The sequence below is a fragment of the Linepithema humile genome, chromosome 5, assembly GCF_040581485.1.
Source record: "Linepithema humile isolate Giens D197 chromosome 5, Lhum_UNIL_v1.0, whole genome shotgun sequence".
Taxonomy (NCBI): domain Eukaryota; kingdom Metazoa; phylum Arthropoda; class Insecta; order Hymenoptera; family Formicidae; genus Linepithema; species Linepithema humile.
In genome coordinates this window covers 2765045-2782730 of record NC_090132.1, presented here as the reverse complement: position 1 = coordinate 2782730, position 17686 = coordinate 2765045, and the positions used below count along the sequence as shown (strand labels likewise).

Sequence of the window (17686 nt, the reverse complement as noted above, 5' to 3'; positions counted from 1 at the left end):
ATAGAACGAAATTTTATATATAAAAGTTTTTAATGTGTGTGTGTTTCCTCATCTTACTATTATTGTGCAATAAATCCTTTTACTAACATAATTTTATTGATTTTTATTAAAATTTTTTATCAATGATATACACAATTTATGTTATTACAAACATTTTAATTTATCTTCGCTTCCTACCGCCAACTTTCTGGTGTAAATCACGTTTACCCTTTCCTCCCTTCGGTTTTCTAGCAGTTTTACTGCGTTTTAATGCACCTGTCTTCTTCTTTTTACTATCTTTTTTAGATTGCTTTATTCTGTAATATAAATAAATATTAATATTATTACATTGAAATTAAGTCTGTACGAATAAAAACTTACTCTGTGGTTCCTGTTGAGTAATCATCACGAAGAATTTTTGTGCTGCTTTTCAAAATATTATCCATTAGATTTTTGTTTTGACGTTTCTCTTCAATTGCATTTAATGGAGGTGCTTTTCTCTTTCTCTTCATTCCTGGTACCTCTTTGGCAATTCCCTTCGCATCCTTTTCTTTTGGCAATCTGTATTGCAAATGTTACATTCCACAATTTATTTGACGAAAACATTAGAAAAAACAAATTAAAAGATGTAAAAAGCATACCTAGATTGGAATTTTCCAACAGATGCAGTTGATGTACGCGCTACAGTTAGAGCTTCAGAAAGTTGTTGAGAATTCGGGAAGTGGTCTTTAGTAGGCAGACCGACTCTTGGTAATTTTATATTTTTAGATCTAGCTATGTTTCGAAGCCTCTGCAATTCATTCTTGGACTGCCTTTCCTCTTTCATTTGTTTAATTTTGGTGAATGGATCTTCAACTGGATTAGCAGCATTGTTGACTTCTACCAGCCATTCTTTTTGCTCTTGAGCCTTTGCTCGTTTATAGCCATATCTAGGAATCCATTTCTAAACAATTTTAGAAAAAAATTAAAATGTTAAAGACTATATTTTATTATAATGTTACATAATATTGTTATTAAATATAATACAAAATAGTTAATATGTAAAAACAAATCTTACCTTTAATTCCTCATCCCATTGTAGTTTGGATCTGCCCTTTTTCTTGGTCTGTATTCCCTTTTCTTTAGCAAACTGTTGCCACTTTGTTAAAGATTTCGGTTTTGGAATAACACGTGAACGTGGTAATATATATTTAGGCTCTGGCAGTATAGCCACTATAGCCTCATCTACCCGTTCTACTGGCAATCCCCATATATCATTGATTAATAGTTGCGCATTATCTCTGGTCAAACTTTTCAAGTATGAATCTGGTTTCGACCTTATAAGAATAAATACGTTAACAAATATTACAGCTTTTTCAGATGAACTTAATGCAGAGTAGTAAAAATTTAGATTACTTGAGAGTTTTCACATCCAAAGTATTATAATCGGACGCAAGTAGAGTTCCTAGATCGATATCGAGCTCCACATCTTTGTGCACTGTTGTAGATTTACTTGGATCCTCTTTTCCTTGTTCGTTTTCTAAAATTGACTTGACAATATTCATTTTTGCAAGCACCGCAGGCACACGTGTTTCTTTCCTACACATTTAAGGTTACATCGGTGAAAATGGTTACAATCAAAGGTCTGTTCTTTATAGCTGAACTGGCTGCACTAGTTCAGAGTTCATCTTTTTCCCTCCACATTAGAAGAAGAAAGATAAACTCTGAACTAGTGCAGCCAGTTCAGCTATAAAGAACAAACCTCAAGTAAAGCCTGTACCCTTATGCGAGATTCACACTGTGCGTTATGCGTATAATATCCGATATAGCCTACAAAAGGCCTTTCTTTTTATAAGAAATGTACGCAATATTAAAATGTATTCATTAATTATTTTACAATGCAATTCGTACATTGTTGAGCGCTTCTATTTGCATACATATGTTAGTAAATATTGATAGAAGCATTTATTGTATAACCGTTACATTTCTAGATTATAACCTATAATTTGAAGTGCCGGCTTGGCGCGAAACGCGCGATTGGAATTACGTTTGATGTGTTTATATTCGCATGCAAATAATTATAGCTATGTAAGTATAATTGAGTATGTATGATTATATTAATTTGTCTTATGTTCTCTGCACTTTCAAACATTTATGTTCATGATTTTAATATTTCGTTAAGATACACGTTGTTTATTAACCTAACCTAATTTAACCTGTAATTTATCTCTATATCTTTAAAATTTCTGTAAAGACAACCATACAAAATAATCTTATCACTTGTCAAACTATAGATTACTTCGTCACTTTTAATTTTGTTTCCCAAACATTAAATATAACAAACATGTAATATTTCTTGACTCCTTTGGTACTAAATAAGTTCTAAAGTTAAAACAATGTTTTTTCTCAAATTTTTAAGATTTATGTAACATTATTTAAAATTAATTTGTAATTATTTATATATTTAATTTTTTATTCAGTAAATGAGAAATACAAGAACTGCAGAAATGGAACCATTGAAGGTGCACTTAGATTCTTTAGAGATGGCTGGAAAAATGGTAGACAAACATATTATAGCAGACAGTAATTTTCCATCTCTAATTAATCTGATGCGATACAATGTGCAAGGTAAATATATTAGATATACCTACAAAAAAATATTAATGTTAATTTAAGAGTAACTGTGTTAAAAGTTAGTTTAAATAACTATATTTTCTAGGTGGACCGACTGTTAGTGGCCTTGATGATCATGACTATCCGAGTTTAAATGGTGTATCAATGAATTTAACAAATATTAATCAAATGAAGATATATAACAAAATTCCCTTGCCTTCTGAAGTAATGGAGCATTTTGGTCGTATCCTTTTTAAATAATATTAATATTTTAGTATATTTATGTGACACACACATACATATACACACACACACACACACACACACACGCACGCACACACACACACACACACACACATATATATATATATATATATATATATCATATGTATTGATCATTTTATATAATTATTAGTTTATATATTTTATTTAATCCTTAGCAAAATTATAGATATGCAATGTCATTGCATGATGGGTCTTTTTACAGAAATTTCAAAGGCTTGGCTCACAATTGACAGTGATATTTATCTATGGTCATATGAAAATGAGTAAGCATTTACATTTTAAATTTTATTTAATTGATATAAATTTATAAATTTATGTGTAAAACCAAAATGGTTAAATTTATATTGTAAAATTATACAGATCTGATGTTGCATATTTTGATGGTTTGAATGAGACTATTATAAGCGTAGGCTTAGTAAAACCTAAGGCAGGAATCTTCCAGAATTATGTTAAATACTTGTTAATCCTCACAACGACAGTAGAAATAACCATTCTTGGTGTTACCATTTCCGATGATACACAAGGTAACAATTTATTATGATTCTATTTATTTGTTTATGTTATTTACTAATTTTTTTCATGAATTATAGCATACAGTAATTATCTTCTTTATAAATCCACAGAGATGCAGTTAGTTCCAGAACCAATTTTTACTGTTGCTACTGATGGAATAGGAATTGCTACAATTGCTAATACCAGTAGTGGTAGAATCTTTCTTGGTGGTAGAAATGGGTCATTATTTGAAATATATTATCAGGTAAGATTTAAAATCTTAACACTGAAATCCTAAAAACTGATATTATGACACTTGTATTAATTTTAATCGATTTTTCTGTATATAGGCAGAAAGCAGCTGGTTTGGTAAACGATGTAAAAAAATTAATCATTCCGAAGGTCCATTATCATTTCTAGTACCATCGTTTGTTACCATGGCATTGTCAGAGGATGAAGCTATAATACAGATATCTGTTGATGATTCACGTAATATTTTATACACTTTGGGTGACAGAGGTACAATCACGGTTTGGGATATTGATAATGGCGGTGCCTCTAAAGTTACATCATTATCCCAAGCTTCTTTGGTGCAAAATGCTGTTCATGTTGTTAAGTAGGTATTCCATTAAAATAAAGTTATAAAAATTATTAATATTTAAATTAATGTAATCTTTTTCTTCCAGGACTCTGGATAGTAACAATTTTCGACCTCTTGTAAGCATATCAGCCATAGCAGAATCGGAGTCAGTACAGTTGAACTTGGTTGTCGTTGCAGCGACAGGAACTCGTTTTTACTTTAGTTGCACTTCAGTTACAAATCCCTCAAGCAGGCCACAAGGTCTACAATTGATACATGTTAGGCTACCACCAGGCTATGCTGCAAATGCTCCGGTAATGAGACCACGGAAAGTTCAAATGGCGTATTATCGAAAGGGTAAATTAATTTTTTTATAATACATTGTATTATAAATTGAACATTGAATGAGTATTGGATGTGTGACTCGTCACATTTGAATATCTTTTAGGAACTCTTATTCTTATGTGCGGCGGTGATACGGAAACTGCATGGTGTTTAAGCAACGATGCTTATCCATTTACAAATTATTTGGCCGAAACTCAGAGTATCTTGCCTCTTGATAGCTCAGCTTGGGCTATGGAGGAGATTATAAGAGATTCGGCTATACAGATAGAGAAGCAAAGCACTACTCAGGGTGAACCTCCATTATTAGTGCGCCAACACATGGAGCCACCAAGAAAATTCATCTTTCTTACAGCACAGGTATACAATAGGTACATTTTCATTTATATTTATATGAAATGCATACATATTACTCATTGTTATTCCCATCGTTTTGTCGCAGGGAGCCATAATTTTGATGCAAGTACGTCCTGTAGATATCCTGAGACAACTCCTTTTAGAACAGCGTGGACCTGACACTGAGGCAGTACGCGTATATTTTCAAACGCAGTCCCTGGAACAAGCTTGTGCTACTTGTCTAATTTTAGCGACGCTCGAGAGTTCTCAAAATGCTCAGGTAAACCATATTTTTATAAAATTTATATATATTTTTTCCTAAAGAAATTATTAATTAAATTCAATATTATGTATGAAATTATAGTTGATAATAAGTATATTTGATAATCATTTACAGTTGTCAGAATGGGCAACTCGTGCATTTTTCTTGTATGGTGGACAACGAATAACAGGAATAGGTCCTTCAATTGATGCGCACACTACTTTTCCAAATATAAATCCAGGTAAATATATACACAATGTTCTATATAAAATACAAATACATATGACATCAAATTTCAAATTGAAAATAAAATTTAATTTTAGTCGACTTACGCACATCTACGCCCAGAGTTCCTAGCTTTGATTCTAGAGGACTCGTCTTCCGATCACCGGCACAGATGGGCCTTAGTACAGATGTTGCTTTGCAACATTTCTCTGCTAAACATAGCGGATTGTACCTGTATGTGGGAAGAATACTTCGTCCTATATGGAACATAAGATGTATAAAACAAGAAACAATAAATAACAAAAACGTGGTAAGAATGACAAAATATATATAATCTGTTGCAAATATGTCCACGATTAGTTAAAAAAAAGAACGTTGATCTAGTAATTAAAAATTTAATTATAAGTATTATTTATTTTTTGCAGATATCCAGTACAGTACCAGCGACACAAATAGCTTGGATCTTAGGACATTTGCAAGCATTGAGATCTTTCTTGAACAGAAATACCCATATTTCAAAACAGTATGTATTGTCTCAAATACATTATTTCTTAATAAATTTTAATTATTATATTAATACAAATGACATATTTTATTAAATTACAGTAGATTAATTAATGTTAATCAAAAGATTAAAACTAAATGTTGTATGCTTTTAGACAAAGCATAAATAGAAGTCTAGCAGACGGTTTTGAAACAACCATTCAAAGTCATTTTCAAGAACCAATCGTAGAAGAAAGAAACTCCTTGGATGCTCTCAAAGTTTTCATCACTCATGCTTGCGAGGTTCTTGGTTTATGGAAGATATTATGTGAAAATCAATTAAACAGCATTGTCAACTGTTTATCAAAGGTTATAATTATTTAATTTCAGTTAATTTTCTCGAAAGATATTCTTACATTTTTATGAAAGAAAATCAAATTCATATTAATCTTTTAGGATCAGATCACTCAATTTTCTACAGCCACCTTTAGGGATTTAATTTTGATAGGTCATGAAATATCTTCTTTACTCATCGTCCATTTAATCGATAGGTGAGTTTATGAGTTTTATAAAAATTGTTTAATAATTTAATAATTTACAATTGGTATCTTGCAGTTATCTTGGGGATAACGCATCAGTGGATTCTGTGAGCGCAAAATTAAGAGAAGTGTGCCCGAATTTGTACAGAACTGAAGATGCTGTTTGCTCCAAGGTTACACAAATATTCAAAAATATCCATCTTTTTGCAATTCAAATTTTATTATATATAATAAATAAATATTATTTTTCTTATAAATTTAGGCAAATGAAATTCTCTTAAAAGCAAAAAGTTGCACAAATCCTGAGGAGAAAGAATGTTACCTTCGATCTGCTTTACAGGTATATTGTAATACTTTACTTGCAATTAAAATATAAAATAACTTGTGATTTTATTTCTTTTTTAAATATGTACACAGCTTTGTAAAGAAGTAGCACCCAGATTGAATTTGAATGCAGTATGCCAACAGTTTGTGGCATGCCAATTTTACACTGGAGTACTTGAATTGTGTATCTGCTGTGCAGAAAAAATAGATCCTAACAATGCTGCCTCGCATTATTACAAAAACAATGAACCTATAGAAGATCAAGAAGGAAATCTGGCTTTTACAAAACGGTATATAAAATATGATAATAATACATAATCCTTCTGGATAGTTATAAATAATTTTCTGATAATTTAATGTTTTTTTCGCAGATTAGAAATTTATAAGGAATTCACTTTGATGTTAGATCACTTGTATCATCAAAGTATCTCTAATCCTTTAACACCAACTATACCGAGTAAGCCAGGACCTCCTTTACAAATTGCATTGACTGCTACAGTAACACCGGCAAAAGAAATAGTAAGAGATGTAGAATTCTTTCAATTGTTTGAAATACGTTATAACACCGACATATTTTTCAGCTAAACGATATTATACGCGATGCACTGAAGGCACCGTGTGAAACGCTTCACTCTTCTATTTATACCTGGATGATAGAGCGAGGACTTCATGGCGAATTAGTTGCACTCGCTGCACCTTCGCTAGAAACTTACCTCAATCGTGTCAATGCACCCGAATTACTCTGGCAATTTTACGAAAGAAATAAGAATCATGCAGCGGCGGCGAAAATTTTGGATTCCTTAGCGAGCAAAGTCGGGTATGTATACTTATTGCTTAGATAGCGTAATTATTTTAAAATATAAATGTCTATCTTACACAGGCCAGAGATACCACTGTCGAAAAGAGTCGAGTATTTAGCACGAGCGGTTGTATGTATGAGAAGTGATCAAACAGGATACGCTCCCTATCTTGGAATTTTCTTGCGCGAATTAGAAGATAAATTAGAAGTAGCTAGAATGCAGCAACAGGTACATATATCACTGATAGAATAGAAACTACGCATAACTTTATGACAACTATATGATATAAATTATTTGTTTTGGTGTATACAATTATTGAAAAAGAAGAAATAAATCATTCATAAAGTACCATATACTTGTATATAAAAATAAGTTTTGATAAAATATTTTATTAACAATTGTTTGCCTTCTATGTTTTTCAGATACTTGATATTATCAGCAATCAGCCAAACTTGTTCGATTCGATGACAATTCCAGACGCAAAATTGAGACTAAATTCTTCATTGCTCGATATTACACAGGTTTGTAATTTTAGTAGATATGTTAAATTTTATCGATGTTTCTTAGTATTTTTTTTTACAAAATATTAATTACAGTTATACGAAGAATACGCAGAGCCCTTACAACTTTGGGAATGCAAATTGGCTATAATTCATTGTTCAGGTCATCAAGATGACATGTTGATTAAAGGAATTTGGACAAATATAATTGATAATGGTATAAAATGCAATATGTGTGCAGCATCGTAACGTTTTCTCAAATCTCTAATCAATTTTTCATGATTATAGAATTGGAAAATATAACTGAACCTTCCAACGAAGATAAGATGACCATTTTAATGAGTAAAATTAAATTGCTTGGTCAGGAATATACTGGATCGCCGCATTGCTTTCCAATTGGTAATTAATGATTGATAAATTTGATATTAATGTATATATGTATATCGTTCACGCGCTTCTTTTATATATGCACATTTTAGATTTTCTAATAAAACAATTGGAAATGAAGGCATGTAAATACAAAGTATCTAATATTAGTATCATAACCGGATTCTTGGAATTGGGTATAGCAATGGAAGATCTTTTAGATATTTATGATAAGTAAGTATATGCAATGCAAGTTTTTATCTTGATCTTGAAAAATAATTACCTAAATTGTGTGTTTTTAGGATGATTGGCAAAAATACCCGTGTGTGGTTAAATGAAGGTAACGAGTTTCATTTAATCGAATCGACAGCAAATTTAGTAAATTATTTTATAACAAACTTGAACGTAACAAATACTTTTGTCAGGTGAGTATATCATTCTTATGTAATTTCCATTATCTGTTAGAGACGAAAAACGAAACACAACTAGATTGATATAAATCACAATGGAATATATTATTTTGAAGCAAAAAAATAAAATACAATATAATATAAAATATAATATAGATCGCTTTAAACGAAAACAAGTAAAACGCTTTAATTACTACTAGAATAAACGTTAAAGCTGATTCTAATACAAAATTTTCTTTATTGCAGGAGGAAGATAATAACGAAATGTCAAGATGTTATTTCGAAATGTTTAACAACACTTTTTAGTAAACCCAATGGTGGAGATCTCGACAGAGAAATAGCAAATCTACGATCAATTCAAAGCATATTGAACCGTATGTGAAACAACTTTGTCAGTGTCAAAAATATATATTCAGATTTGAATAAGTACACTTTACATAGAAAAGAAAAATGTGAATTTCTGACTTCTAAGTTATTTGATATTTTCTGTTGACACAAGAAGCAATGTTATATACTATTAATCCTTATTAGATATATTAATTGCTCAACTTTTATAAATCTTTATCGAGAAATATACAATTTGTTTATCCCAGGCAGTTTTACTGTCAAGTATTCTTCCTCTTTTATAAATTTGTAAAATTTAACAATATTGTATCGAATAATTATGTAAAATTGAATATTGAAGCTCGAATACATATAATGTATTTAAAACATCTCCATTTTTATTACCCTAAATCCTAAATCACAATTTTTTAAATAAAAAAAGTATGTTACATGTGTAAACTATGTGTGGTGTGTGTGCTGTGTAATTAATGATAATAAAATTAGTTGCATATACTTATAAGTCCTAAATTTAGAAGTCGGTTTTATATAAAGCAAGCAGTTATTTAACATATAAAAAATATTAAATATCTATGAGATAATAAAATTAAGTTGAAGATTTAGCAACCATCTACAGGGTGTCTCACGGGAAGTTGACTTCAGAAAAGGTTTAACGGTCGTCCCACCTGAGGATTCACAGTTTCATTCTGACTGTGGTAGCAAGTAGAAGTAGCATTGTAGAAGCAAACTCGTGCGCGTCAAAATGAGTGATTTAACAACGGAAGAAAAGGTCTATCTCATCGAGTGCTTCTTTTCCAGAGGAAAAGTATATAGTAGTGCTTATAGAGCGTTCCGTAGTAAATACGGAACACATAAAGTTAAGAGCGAAAACACACTGAAAAGGTTACGATTCATTATTTATTTAAACTTATGCGTTACGTCACTCTATGTTTTGGCAATAAATCTGCATTAAAATCATTTTTGTTGTTGTTTTTAACAGAATTATCGATAATTTTATACAATATGGAACTACTCATGACCGTAGACGCGATTTGCCAGGTCCTTCTGTGTCTGTAGCTGTAGAAGAAAATATTGAAGAAGTTATAAATTATTTTCAACAGAATCCAGATGCTTCCCTTCGAAAAGCTGCCGAAGACCTTCAAATACCGAAAACAACGTTACACAAGATTTTAAAACGACTTTATTAGCATATTTTTAATCAATAAAGTAAACTGATATACAAACATTGTGTTAAATTTTATTTATATCTATTAAAAACTACATTTTCCTCTTTTTTTGTTTTTTTTCAATAACTGAATACATTCGAAAAACAGATGATTAGAGTTTTAGCAACTTCCCTATGGGACACTCTGTATAACAAAAAACATGAAAAGATTTTTTTATCCTTCCGTAACTCAACTATTTTAATCTGATTAATAAACTGTATTTAAAATTAATTAACGTAGCAATACTAATCTCTGTACTTATAGGAAAAAATTAGATACTTATCGTAAGTTACGTACAGTACCATCTTTCAGGTTATAACAATTATTTAAGTCTTGCAGATTACGTTAAAATTTTCAACATAAACATTTAATCATAATCTTGAAATCAAACAATTTTTTAGATATATTTAGTTTTGTATTATTATATTAGATGGTTGTGTGTGCGCGCTAATGAATAGTTTGTGAAATGAAGTCCTAACATCAACAAATTTTTTTTTATTTGAAGCGAGTGAGATTGTTTCATCGTATCATTATTTTGGGGCCCTGAAAAGGGCCATTTGTTTTGCTGCCAACCAAAGGTTGGTGTTTTTCGATGTATGTGTCAATTTATAATTATGCTTTCTTCTCGGTCTTTTTCGGCAACAACACTGCTTGAATGTTGGGCAACACACCTCCTTGGGCGATGGTGACGCCTGAGAGCAGTTTGTTCAGCTCTTCGTCATTGCGGATGGCGAGTTGCAAATGTCTCGGAATGATCCTGGTCTTCTTGTTATCACGAGCTGCGTTACCAGCCAACTCCAACACCTCAGCAGCGAGGTATTCCATTACAGCGGCCAAATATACCGGTGCACCGGCACCTACGCGTTCAGCATAATTTCCCTTCCGCAACAATCGATGAATACGGCCAACGGGAAACTGCAATCCAGCTCGATTGGAACGGCTCTTGGACTTGCCTTTAACCTTGCCACCTTTGCCACGTCCAGACATCCTTGATTTAATCGAGTGACAATCGAGCTACGATGCGAATCGTACGACAGCTGAACACTGTTTGCCCTGACGGCGGCCAACGCCGATATATATATCGACTGCCGCGGTGGTTGCGCCCAGCCAATGGCGTGCAAGCAAGGCTGCTATTGGTTGAACACAACTCCGGTTTGTATGCTTCGAACGCGTTTGGAACTCTCTGTTGGAACTTTTAACGTTTTTAATTTTCACCTTCTTCGTTGGATAAAATATAAATCACAATGAGGAAATAATTACCTAATAATCAAACGCTTAATAAATATTATGTCAACAGAATATGTATTATAACACCCTTGTTTGGGTGATATAAAATGCCATTTGAGTTTCATGCTCATTCTTAACGAAAACTGAATTCAAACTGGCTTATTAAACTATTTATTTATTTTATTGCGACTAAGTAATGTAAATCTAGAAATATTATGTTTGTAATTTATAAAATCTTTACATTTTCAAACATTTTATGTCTATTCCACATCTTATGTTATGACATCTATAAAAGGTTCGAATTTTTTTATTATATTGCAATAACCATGTTGGAAGCAACATATTTTTATGTTAATGTTTATTGCGACTAATTAATATAAATGTAGAAATATTGCTTGTAATTTTTATAAAATTCTAAATTTACAAGTGTTTTATGTCTATTCCACATCTTATACTTAGTCTGTAACGCCTATATAAAGTTAAAATCAATTTTTTTTAAACACTTGCTAAATAGTTAATATTAACTATTTAGTAATTAATAGTAAATAGTAATATTATCTGTAATTTAATTAATAGATACACAAATCAAAATTTAACGTGCAAATTTCCGCTATGCAATTGCCGAGAAAGATTATTTAACTAATAAGTTAATGTTTTTATATCTTGACTTTTTTCTTAAAGGTTAGTCAAAGAAAACATTGATACTTAATTGTAATATAATTAATTTATAACCGTTATTTAAATTAAAAAGCCAACCCATTAATTTGGGAAGCCAAAAAACTTGTAAACAAAATCGTTTACACAGCTTTTGTATGAAGTCTCGCTTATTTTTGTGTATCCTTATATTTCGATACATGATTTTTTAATGATATGAAAAAGAAATACTTTCTTTTTGCTTTCTTAAAGCATTAATATCAATTGAATAGTACTACAGAATGTTTGGAATGTGTTAGTTCTTTTAAATATTACATAATTCTATTCATTGTTAAAAAAACACATTTAGAAATATTCATTTGAGATCATCTATTTCAACCTGAAAATTCACATAAATGTATTTCTCCTTGCAATTAAATAAAACATGTATGTATTTTGTGCACGAAGTATAAGAATAAAGTAGTTTTATTTGAAAATATATAACATCTATGAAATGTTAGATAAATCAATTTTAAAAACTACTAAAAATATTAGTTAGAAATATGACATCTTTTCGCATCTTTTACATTAATATTGATAAATTAAAGTTTTCTACTGCGTGAGTCACCGATAGCTACTTTTGATAAAGGTCGTAGGAGAAGAAATTTATTTCATATTTATATTTTTTTGGTTTCACTTCTCTTTTCTTGATAACTTTTATAATCATTTTATGCGTACAGCATAACTTCTATAACATAATAAATTTCAGAACATGAATAGATCGCGTAAAATCAAAGTAATACAGATACATTTCACATTTCATTTAAAGTATTCTTTGTATGTAGCTGCAAAACCATGTCTTGAATTCCAATCATATTTAATAGCAATTCGTTTATGATGTAAATATATTTAAGATTAAAAAATATACTAGTTAACGTGTTATATTAGAATAAAATTATAAAATGTGATATAATTGAAGAATATTTCTCATAAAAAAATCTGATGGATATGTATTGCAAACGAAAACGTTCTTTTGTGAAAAAGATTGTTGGCCCTGAAAAGGGCCGATTATAATTTTTAAAGGCACTTAAGCGCGCTCGCCACGAATGCGGCGTGCCAATTGGATGTCCTTTGGCATGATGGTAACTCGCTTAGCGTGAATAGCGCACAAGTTAGTATCTTCGAATAATCCTACAAGGTAGGCTTCGCTAGCTTCTTGAAGAGCCATTACGGCAGAGCTTTGGAACCGGAGATCAGTTTTGAAGTCTTGGGCAATCTCACGAACAAGTCGCTGGAATGGCAATTTACGGATCAGCAACTCCGTGCTTTTCTGATAACGACGGATTTCACGAAGGGCCACGGTACCAGGCCTGTAACGATGAGGCTTCTTTACACCGCCGGTAGCTGGAGCGCTCTTTCTCGCAGCTTTAGTGGCCAACTGTTTCCGAGGAGCCTTTCCTCCGGTCGATTTACGAGCGGTCTGCTTGGTACGCGCCATCGTAGTCTTTAGCGTTCTGCAATAGAGATCTCTACAGCACTCTATCAAATTGAACTTTTAGCAGCTTACACTTCTTATATATGTCCTCTCAATCGTACGACGCATCTGATTGGTCGGCACAATGGTGGTGGGGGGGAACGATCCTATTGGCTGGGAGCGTCATGGTGGGGATCGCCTCGCAGTTTGGAAATAAAACCTGGCACTGTCGGTGGAAGAACGCATTCGTGTGGCTCTTCTCGAAGTGTCTCTACGTTGTTTGAAAGCAAATCATCATGACTGGTCGCGGTAAGGGAGGAAAGGGATTGGGAAAAGGAGGAGCGAAGAGACATCGCAAAGTACTTCGCGATAACATCCAGGGCATCACCAAACCGGCCATCCGTCGTCTTGCTCGCCGTGGCGGCGTCAAGCGTATTTCCGGTTTAATTTACGAAGAGACACGTGGTGTACTGAAAGTCTTTCTTGAGAACGTTATTCGTGACGCGGTAACCTATACCGAGCATGCCAAACGGAAGACCGTAACTGCTATGGACGTGGTCTATGCTCTGAAGCGTCAAGGAAGAACCCTGTACGGTTTCGGCGGTTAAACATGACCATGATACATCTTTAGATATAAAAATCGGCCCTTTTCAGGGCCACAAATGTTTCAAACATTGGAATTTTCTCATTGCAATTACTATTAATATTAGATAATTTATGAATATATATGTACATTTATTACGAACTTCGAAATGAGTGAAGAATTCATGTATCAATCCCAAGGTAGTATAAATTTATAATTAAAACTAATCTTAAATTATGCTTTCTTAATTTTTTTACTTTATTTTATTAGTGAATGAAATAAATTAGGTTGCTCGTATTATATAGCAAGTATTATTTGAAATATCTAGGCATGCATTCAGAACGCATTTATGATAGTGAGCTAAGAAATCGAAATCCTTTACCGCTTTTATTGTTTCGTTTTCGATTTATTAACGCGCTAATATAATCGTGTATTGAATACGAATCTAAGGCTCTACACACAATAGAGAAAATAATAGGAATAAGAATAAATATTAAACGTTAGGAAGAATCATTTTTTAAATTATTTTACTTCAAACGAGAGAACGGAATGGATTAATTATTTTTAATTCATGATGGTTAATGTAATTTCCTTGTTTTGAAATGAATATCAATTTCCTACTTCTAATATTTTCTTTGTTGTGCGTAGAACCTTAGTTTATATCATTGTTGAAACCATTTTCTTGATAAATTAGGGATAAAATATTTTTTCCTTAATACTTAAGTTTGGAATAAATTACAAACAAGTATCAATGTTCGGATATAAAGTAAAATATATATATGAGATACTTGTTAAATGAAAAATACAGAAATTTCTACTATTAATCAGAAATGCTTTACAACGCTATAAAATTCATTTACTCTTAGTAAAATCGGAAACAAATAATCTAAATTGTTTCATATTGTACAACTTTAATTTATAGTATTAATTATATAATTAACCATTTCGTACTTAATTTTTCTACGCGACAGTCGAGAATTTTGACTTATTAACTATCATGCACGTCAAGATTCTCGACTGTCGCGTACAAAAGTCAAGTACGAAAGAGTTAATTATATAATTAATACTATAAATTAAAATTGTATAATATGAAACAAATTTAGATTATTCGTTTACGATTTTACTAATTGTAAGAGCAAATGATATTTTATAGCGTTGTAACGCACTCCTGATTTTTAATTTTTATAAATATTAAATAACTTTTATCGCTAGTGAAACGTGGTTCGATAATTTTCACACATTTAAATTAAATAAAAGCAGAATTTTTGTTTCAAAGTATTAGTACATGAAACGAGAAAATTTTCATAACTTATTCGTAATATATTAATTTATAACTGAAGGATACGTTCGGTCAACGAATATTTACTTCATATGTAAGCAAACAAACTCTTTATATCTTTGACAACTTTATTTCGATTGCTGTTAGTTTCATTTAAAAGTTAAAAAATTTTTATTTTTTTATTATTTTTTTCACGTTCTTAAAAATAGCATTAATAGTTAAGTATAGGATGTTAATTAGCGAAAAAGATTTCCATGTTTTAGATACATGTTGGCCCTGAAAAGGGCCGATGTGTATGTGTATAAAATGTGTATCAAATGTTGCTTCACTTGGAGCTAGTGTACTTGGTCACTGCTTTTGTTCCCTCACTGACCGCGTGCTTAGCCAATTCTCCAGGCAAAAGAAGTCTCACCGCAGTTTGTATCTCACGAGAAGTGATCGTCGATCTTTTGTTGTAATGCGCCAATCTTGAGGCTTCCGCAGCAATTCGTTCAAACACATCATTTACAAAGCTGTTCATGATGCTCATAGCTTTGCTGGAAATTCCAGTATCAGGATGTACTTGCTTCAACACTTTGTAAATGTAAATGGCATAGCTTTCCTTCCTCTTCCTCTTCTTTTTTTTGTCAGTTTTGCTGATGTTCTTCTGAGCTTTACCCGCCTTCTTAACGGCCTTTCCACTAGCTTTCGGTGGCATGATGGAGCTACTAACGAAACTTTCAGCGTACAGATAGATGCAAGCCGAACGATATCTGAGCAGCGATTGAGCGCGCCGCCTCGATATGCGCCTCTTTTATGTGAATCGGGGTAGCGGCGCTCCACCAATCACGTGCCACGGTTGTCGGACCGAGCTCATTGGTGCGCTACAGCAACAGCTGTCTCATGCTTTCTGCATTGAATCGAAACAAGCCACGAAACTATTCACAAACCGAACGTTATATCAACAATTAACTAGTTTATAATAAATAGAAGTGATTTATTAACATTTCTCTGAACACAACAATACATTGAAAATGATCAAAATTGTGTCAAAGTTCTAGTCATTACATACAAATGTGAGATGTTGGAGCAAATTGCTCCGAAGCAACAAAAGTTTTTTATTTCTTTACAGATTTTACAGATCAATAACCATAATAAATATATGTATGTTAGCCAAACATATTTTTCCTATTAAATAATTAAATTATATACACTTCTTATATAAGATTAATTTTTCGATGATAAAATCCAAAATATTAATCTTTAAAAGATTGTGTTTCATAAACTATTATATATAATTTTTACTGATGTTAATATATATTTTCATTTAATGAAACATATACCATATCATTCGAAATAATGTATCTTAAATATTGTCTGAAAAATATGTAATAACCATGTACTTTATCTGTTGGCTATCTAATTATCGAAAATAAAAGATATTTCTTTTTCATTTCTTAATATGTTGAAAATTGAGAGATGACACTTCATGATTTCAAATTCATTCGGTGTTAAACTATTTTTAAATAATTATTATATGTACGTTTATTAAACAATATATGACATAAATCATATCATATAATGGTGTATGTAAATCTTATGAATATAAACCTTGCAAATATTAAAAAAGGTATTTTTGTGTCATAATCTAAAATATTTCTCATTTCTACTATATGTTTAGTTAATTATTAACTTGCTCCAAAATCTTCTAAAACTGCAGTTTGTTCCACAGCAGACTTGAGAATATCAGAAATAGTTTGTTCCACATGCAATACACAAAGTATGTTTCATATAGAATAATTTTAATTAATTGTGACAAATTTCTAATATGTAATATAACAATACGATATATATTTTTTTAAATTTACAAATAATTAACAAATTTAAAATAAAATAGACAAATAATTATATATTGTCTGTTTTAAAATATAAACCTGTAGCTGATAGCAAATAATAATTTTCTTCACTGTTTCAATCTCTATATCTATCTGTTAACGTATATACAGGGTGATTCAAAATAATCTGATGTCCTTGCAATGCCATTTTTGAGCGAATTCTGAGACGATTTTTCCTTTTACAAAATTTTGTCCGAAGCTTAGTTTTCGAGTTATAATTGAAAATAGGTAGCAACTTACGAGTTCGGTACAACAGGCAGGCAGGGACGCGCAACGTATAATGAGACTGTTAAATGTTTACTATCGTCTCATAACGCATGGTACGTCCCTGCCTATCCATTGTATCGTAAGTAGCAAACTATTTTCAATTATAACTCGAAAACTAAGCTTTGGAGAAAATTTTGTAAAAGGAAAAATCGTCTCACAGAATTCGCTCAAGACTATGGCATTGCAAGGACATCAGGTTATTTAAAGTGTTTTTAAAGAACTAATAAATAAAAATATTCGCTGTTTAAATCACTAATTATAATAACAATAAAATGAGTTTTAGATTT

At 31.4% G+C, this 17686-nt stretch overlaps 6 protein-coding genes and 1 long non-coding RNA gene across 7 annotated transcripts; 3 read left to right on the top strand and 4 right to left on the bottom strand.

Moving 5' to 3' along the window:
• Positions 1 to 88: 88 nt before the first annotated feature.
• Positions 89 to 1600, bottom strand: LOC105675301 (ribosome biogenesis regulatory protein homolog). Its single transcript, XM_012372312.2, has 5 exons — positions 1375 to 1600; positions 1037 to 1295; positions 621 to 922; positions 361 to 540; positions 89 to 296 (listed from the first exon to the last, which is right to left on the bottom strand). Exons 1-5 carry the CDS (start codon positions 1563 to 1565, stop codon positions 161 to 163), a joined length of 1068 nt encoding a protein of 355 aa, XP_012227735.1. The 5' UTR covers positions 1566 to 1600; the 3' UTR covers positions 89 to 160.
• A 214-nt stretch (positions 1601 to 1814) lies between these two features.
• Nup154 (nuclear pore complex protein Nup154) lies at positions 1815 to 9226 on the top strand. The gene is made up of 27 exons (XM_067355706.1): positions 1815 to 2046; positions 2439 to 2586; positions 2678 to 2815; positions 3023 to 3119; positions 3217 to 3380; positions 3480 to 3613; positions 3699 to 3964; positions 4035 to 4285; positions 4377 to 4630; positions 4713 to 4886; positions 5004 to 5109; positions 5192 to 5403; positions 5519 to 5616; positions 5753 to 5945; positions 6033 to 6127; positions 6192 to 6288; positions 6378 to 6455; positions 6533 to 6729; positions 6811 to 6958; positions 7021 to 7256; positions 7320 to 7467; positions 7662 to 7760; positions 7836 to 7956; positions 8028 to 8138; positions 8219 to 8339; positions 8408 to 8530; positions 8762 to 9226. The coding sequence occupies exons 2-27, from the start codon at positions 2442 to 2444 to the stop codon at positions 8895 to 8897; spliced, it is 3942 nt and encodes a 1313-aa protein (XP_067211807.1). The 5' UTR covers positions 1815 to 2046; positions 2439 to 2441; the 3' UTR covers positions 8898 to 9226.
• Positions 9227 to 9490: 264 nt separating this feature from the next.
• On the top strand, positions 9491 to 10080 carry LOC137000077 (uncharacterized). The gene is made up of 2 exons (XR_010890368.1): positions 9491 to 9739; positions 9837 to 10080. It is a non-coding gene; the product is annotated as an uncharacterized lncRNA (long non-coding RNA).
• Positions 10081 to 10604: 524 nt separating this feature from the next.
• On the bottom strand, positions 10605 to 11141 carry LOC105675586 (histone H2A-like). The gene has a single exon (XM_012372853.2). The coding sequence runs from the start codon at positions 11047 to 11049 to the stop codon at positions 10675 to 10677; it is 375 nt and encodes a 124-aa protein (XP_012228276.1). The 5' UTR covers positions 11050 to 11141; the 3' UTR covers positions 10605 to 10674.
• Positions 11142 to 12977: 1836 nt separating this feature from the next.
• Positions 12978 to 13492, bottom strand: LOC105675553 (histone H3). Its single transcript, XM_012372794.2, has one exon. It carries the CDS (start codon positions 13418 to 13420, stop codon positions 13010 to 13012), a length of 411 nt encoding a protein of 136 aa, XP_012228217.1. The 5' UTR covers positions 13421 to 13492; the 3' UTR covers positions 12978 to 13009.
• A 123-nt stretch (positions 13493 to 13615) lies between these two features.
• LOC105675558 (histone H4) lies at positions 13616 to 14051 on the top strand. The gene has a single exon (XM_012372798.2). It carries the CDS (start codon positions 13693 to 13695, stop codon positions 14002 to 14004), a length of 312 nt encoding a protein of 103 aa, XP_012228221.1. The 5' UTR covers positions 13616 to 13692; the 3' UTR covers positions 14005 to 14051.
• Positions 14052 to 15533: 1482 nt separating this feature from the next.
• Positions 15534 to 16053, bottom strand: LOC105675555 (histone H2B). Its single transcript, XM_012372796.2, has one exon. The coding sequence runs from the start codon at positions 15953 to 15955 to the stop codon at positions 15584 to 15586; it is 372 nt and encodes a 123-aa protein (XP_012228219.1). The 5' UTR covers positions 15956 to 16053; the 3' UTR covers positions 15534 to 15583.
• Positions 16054 to 17686: the final 1633 nt, after the last annotated feature.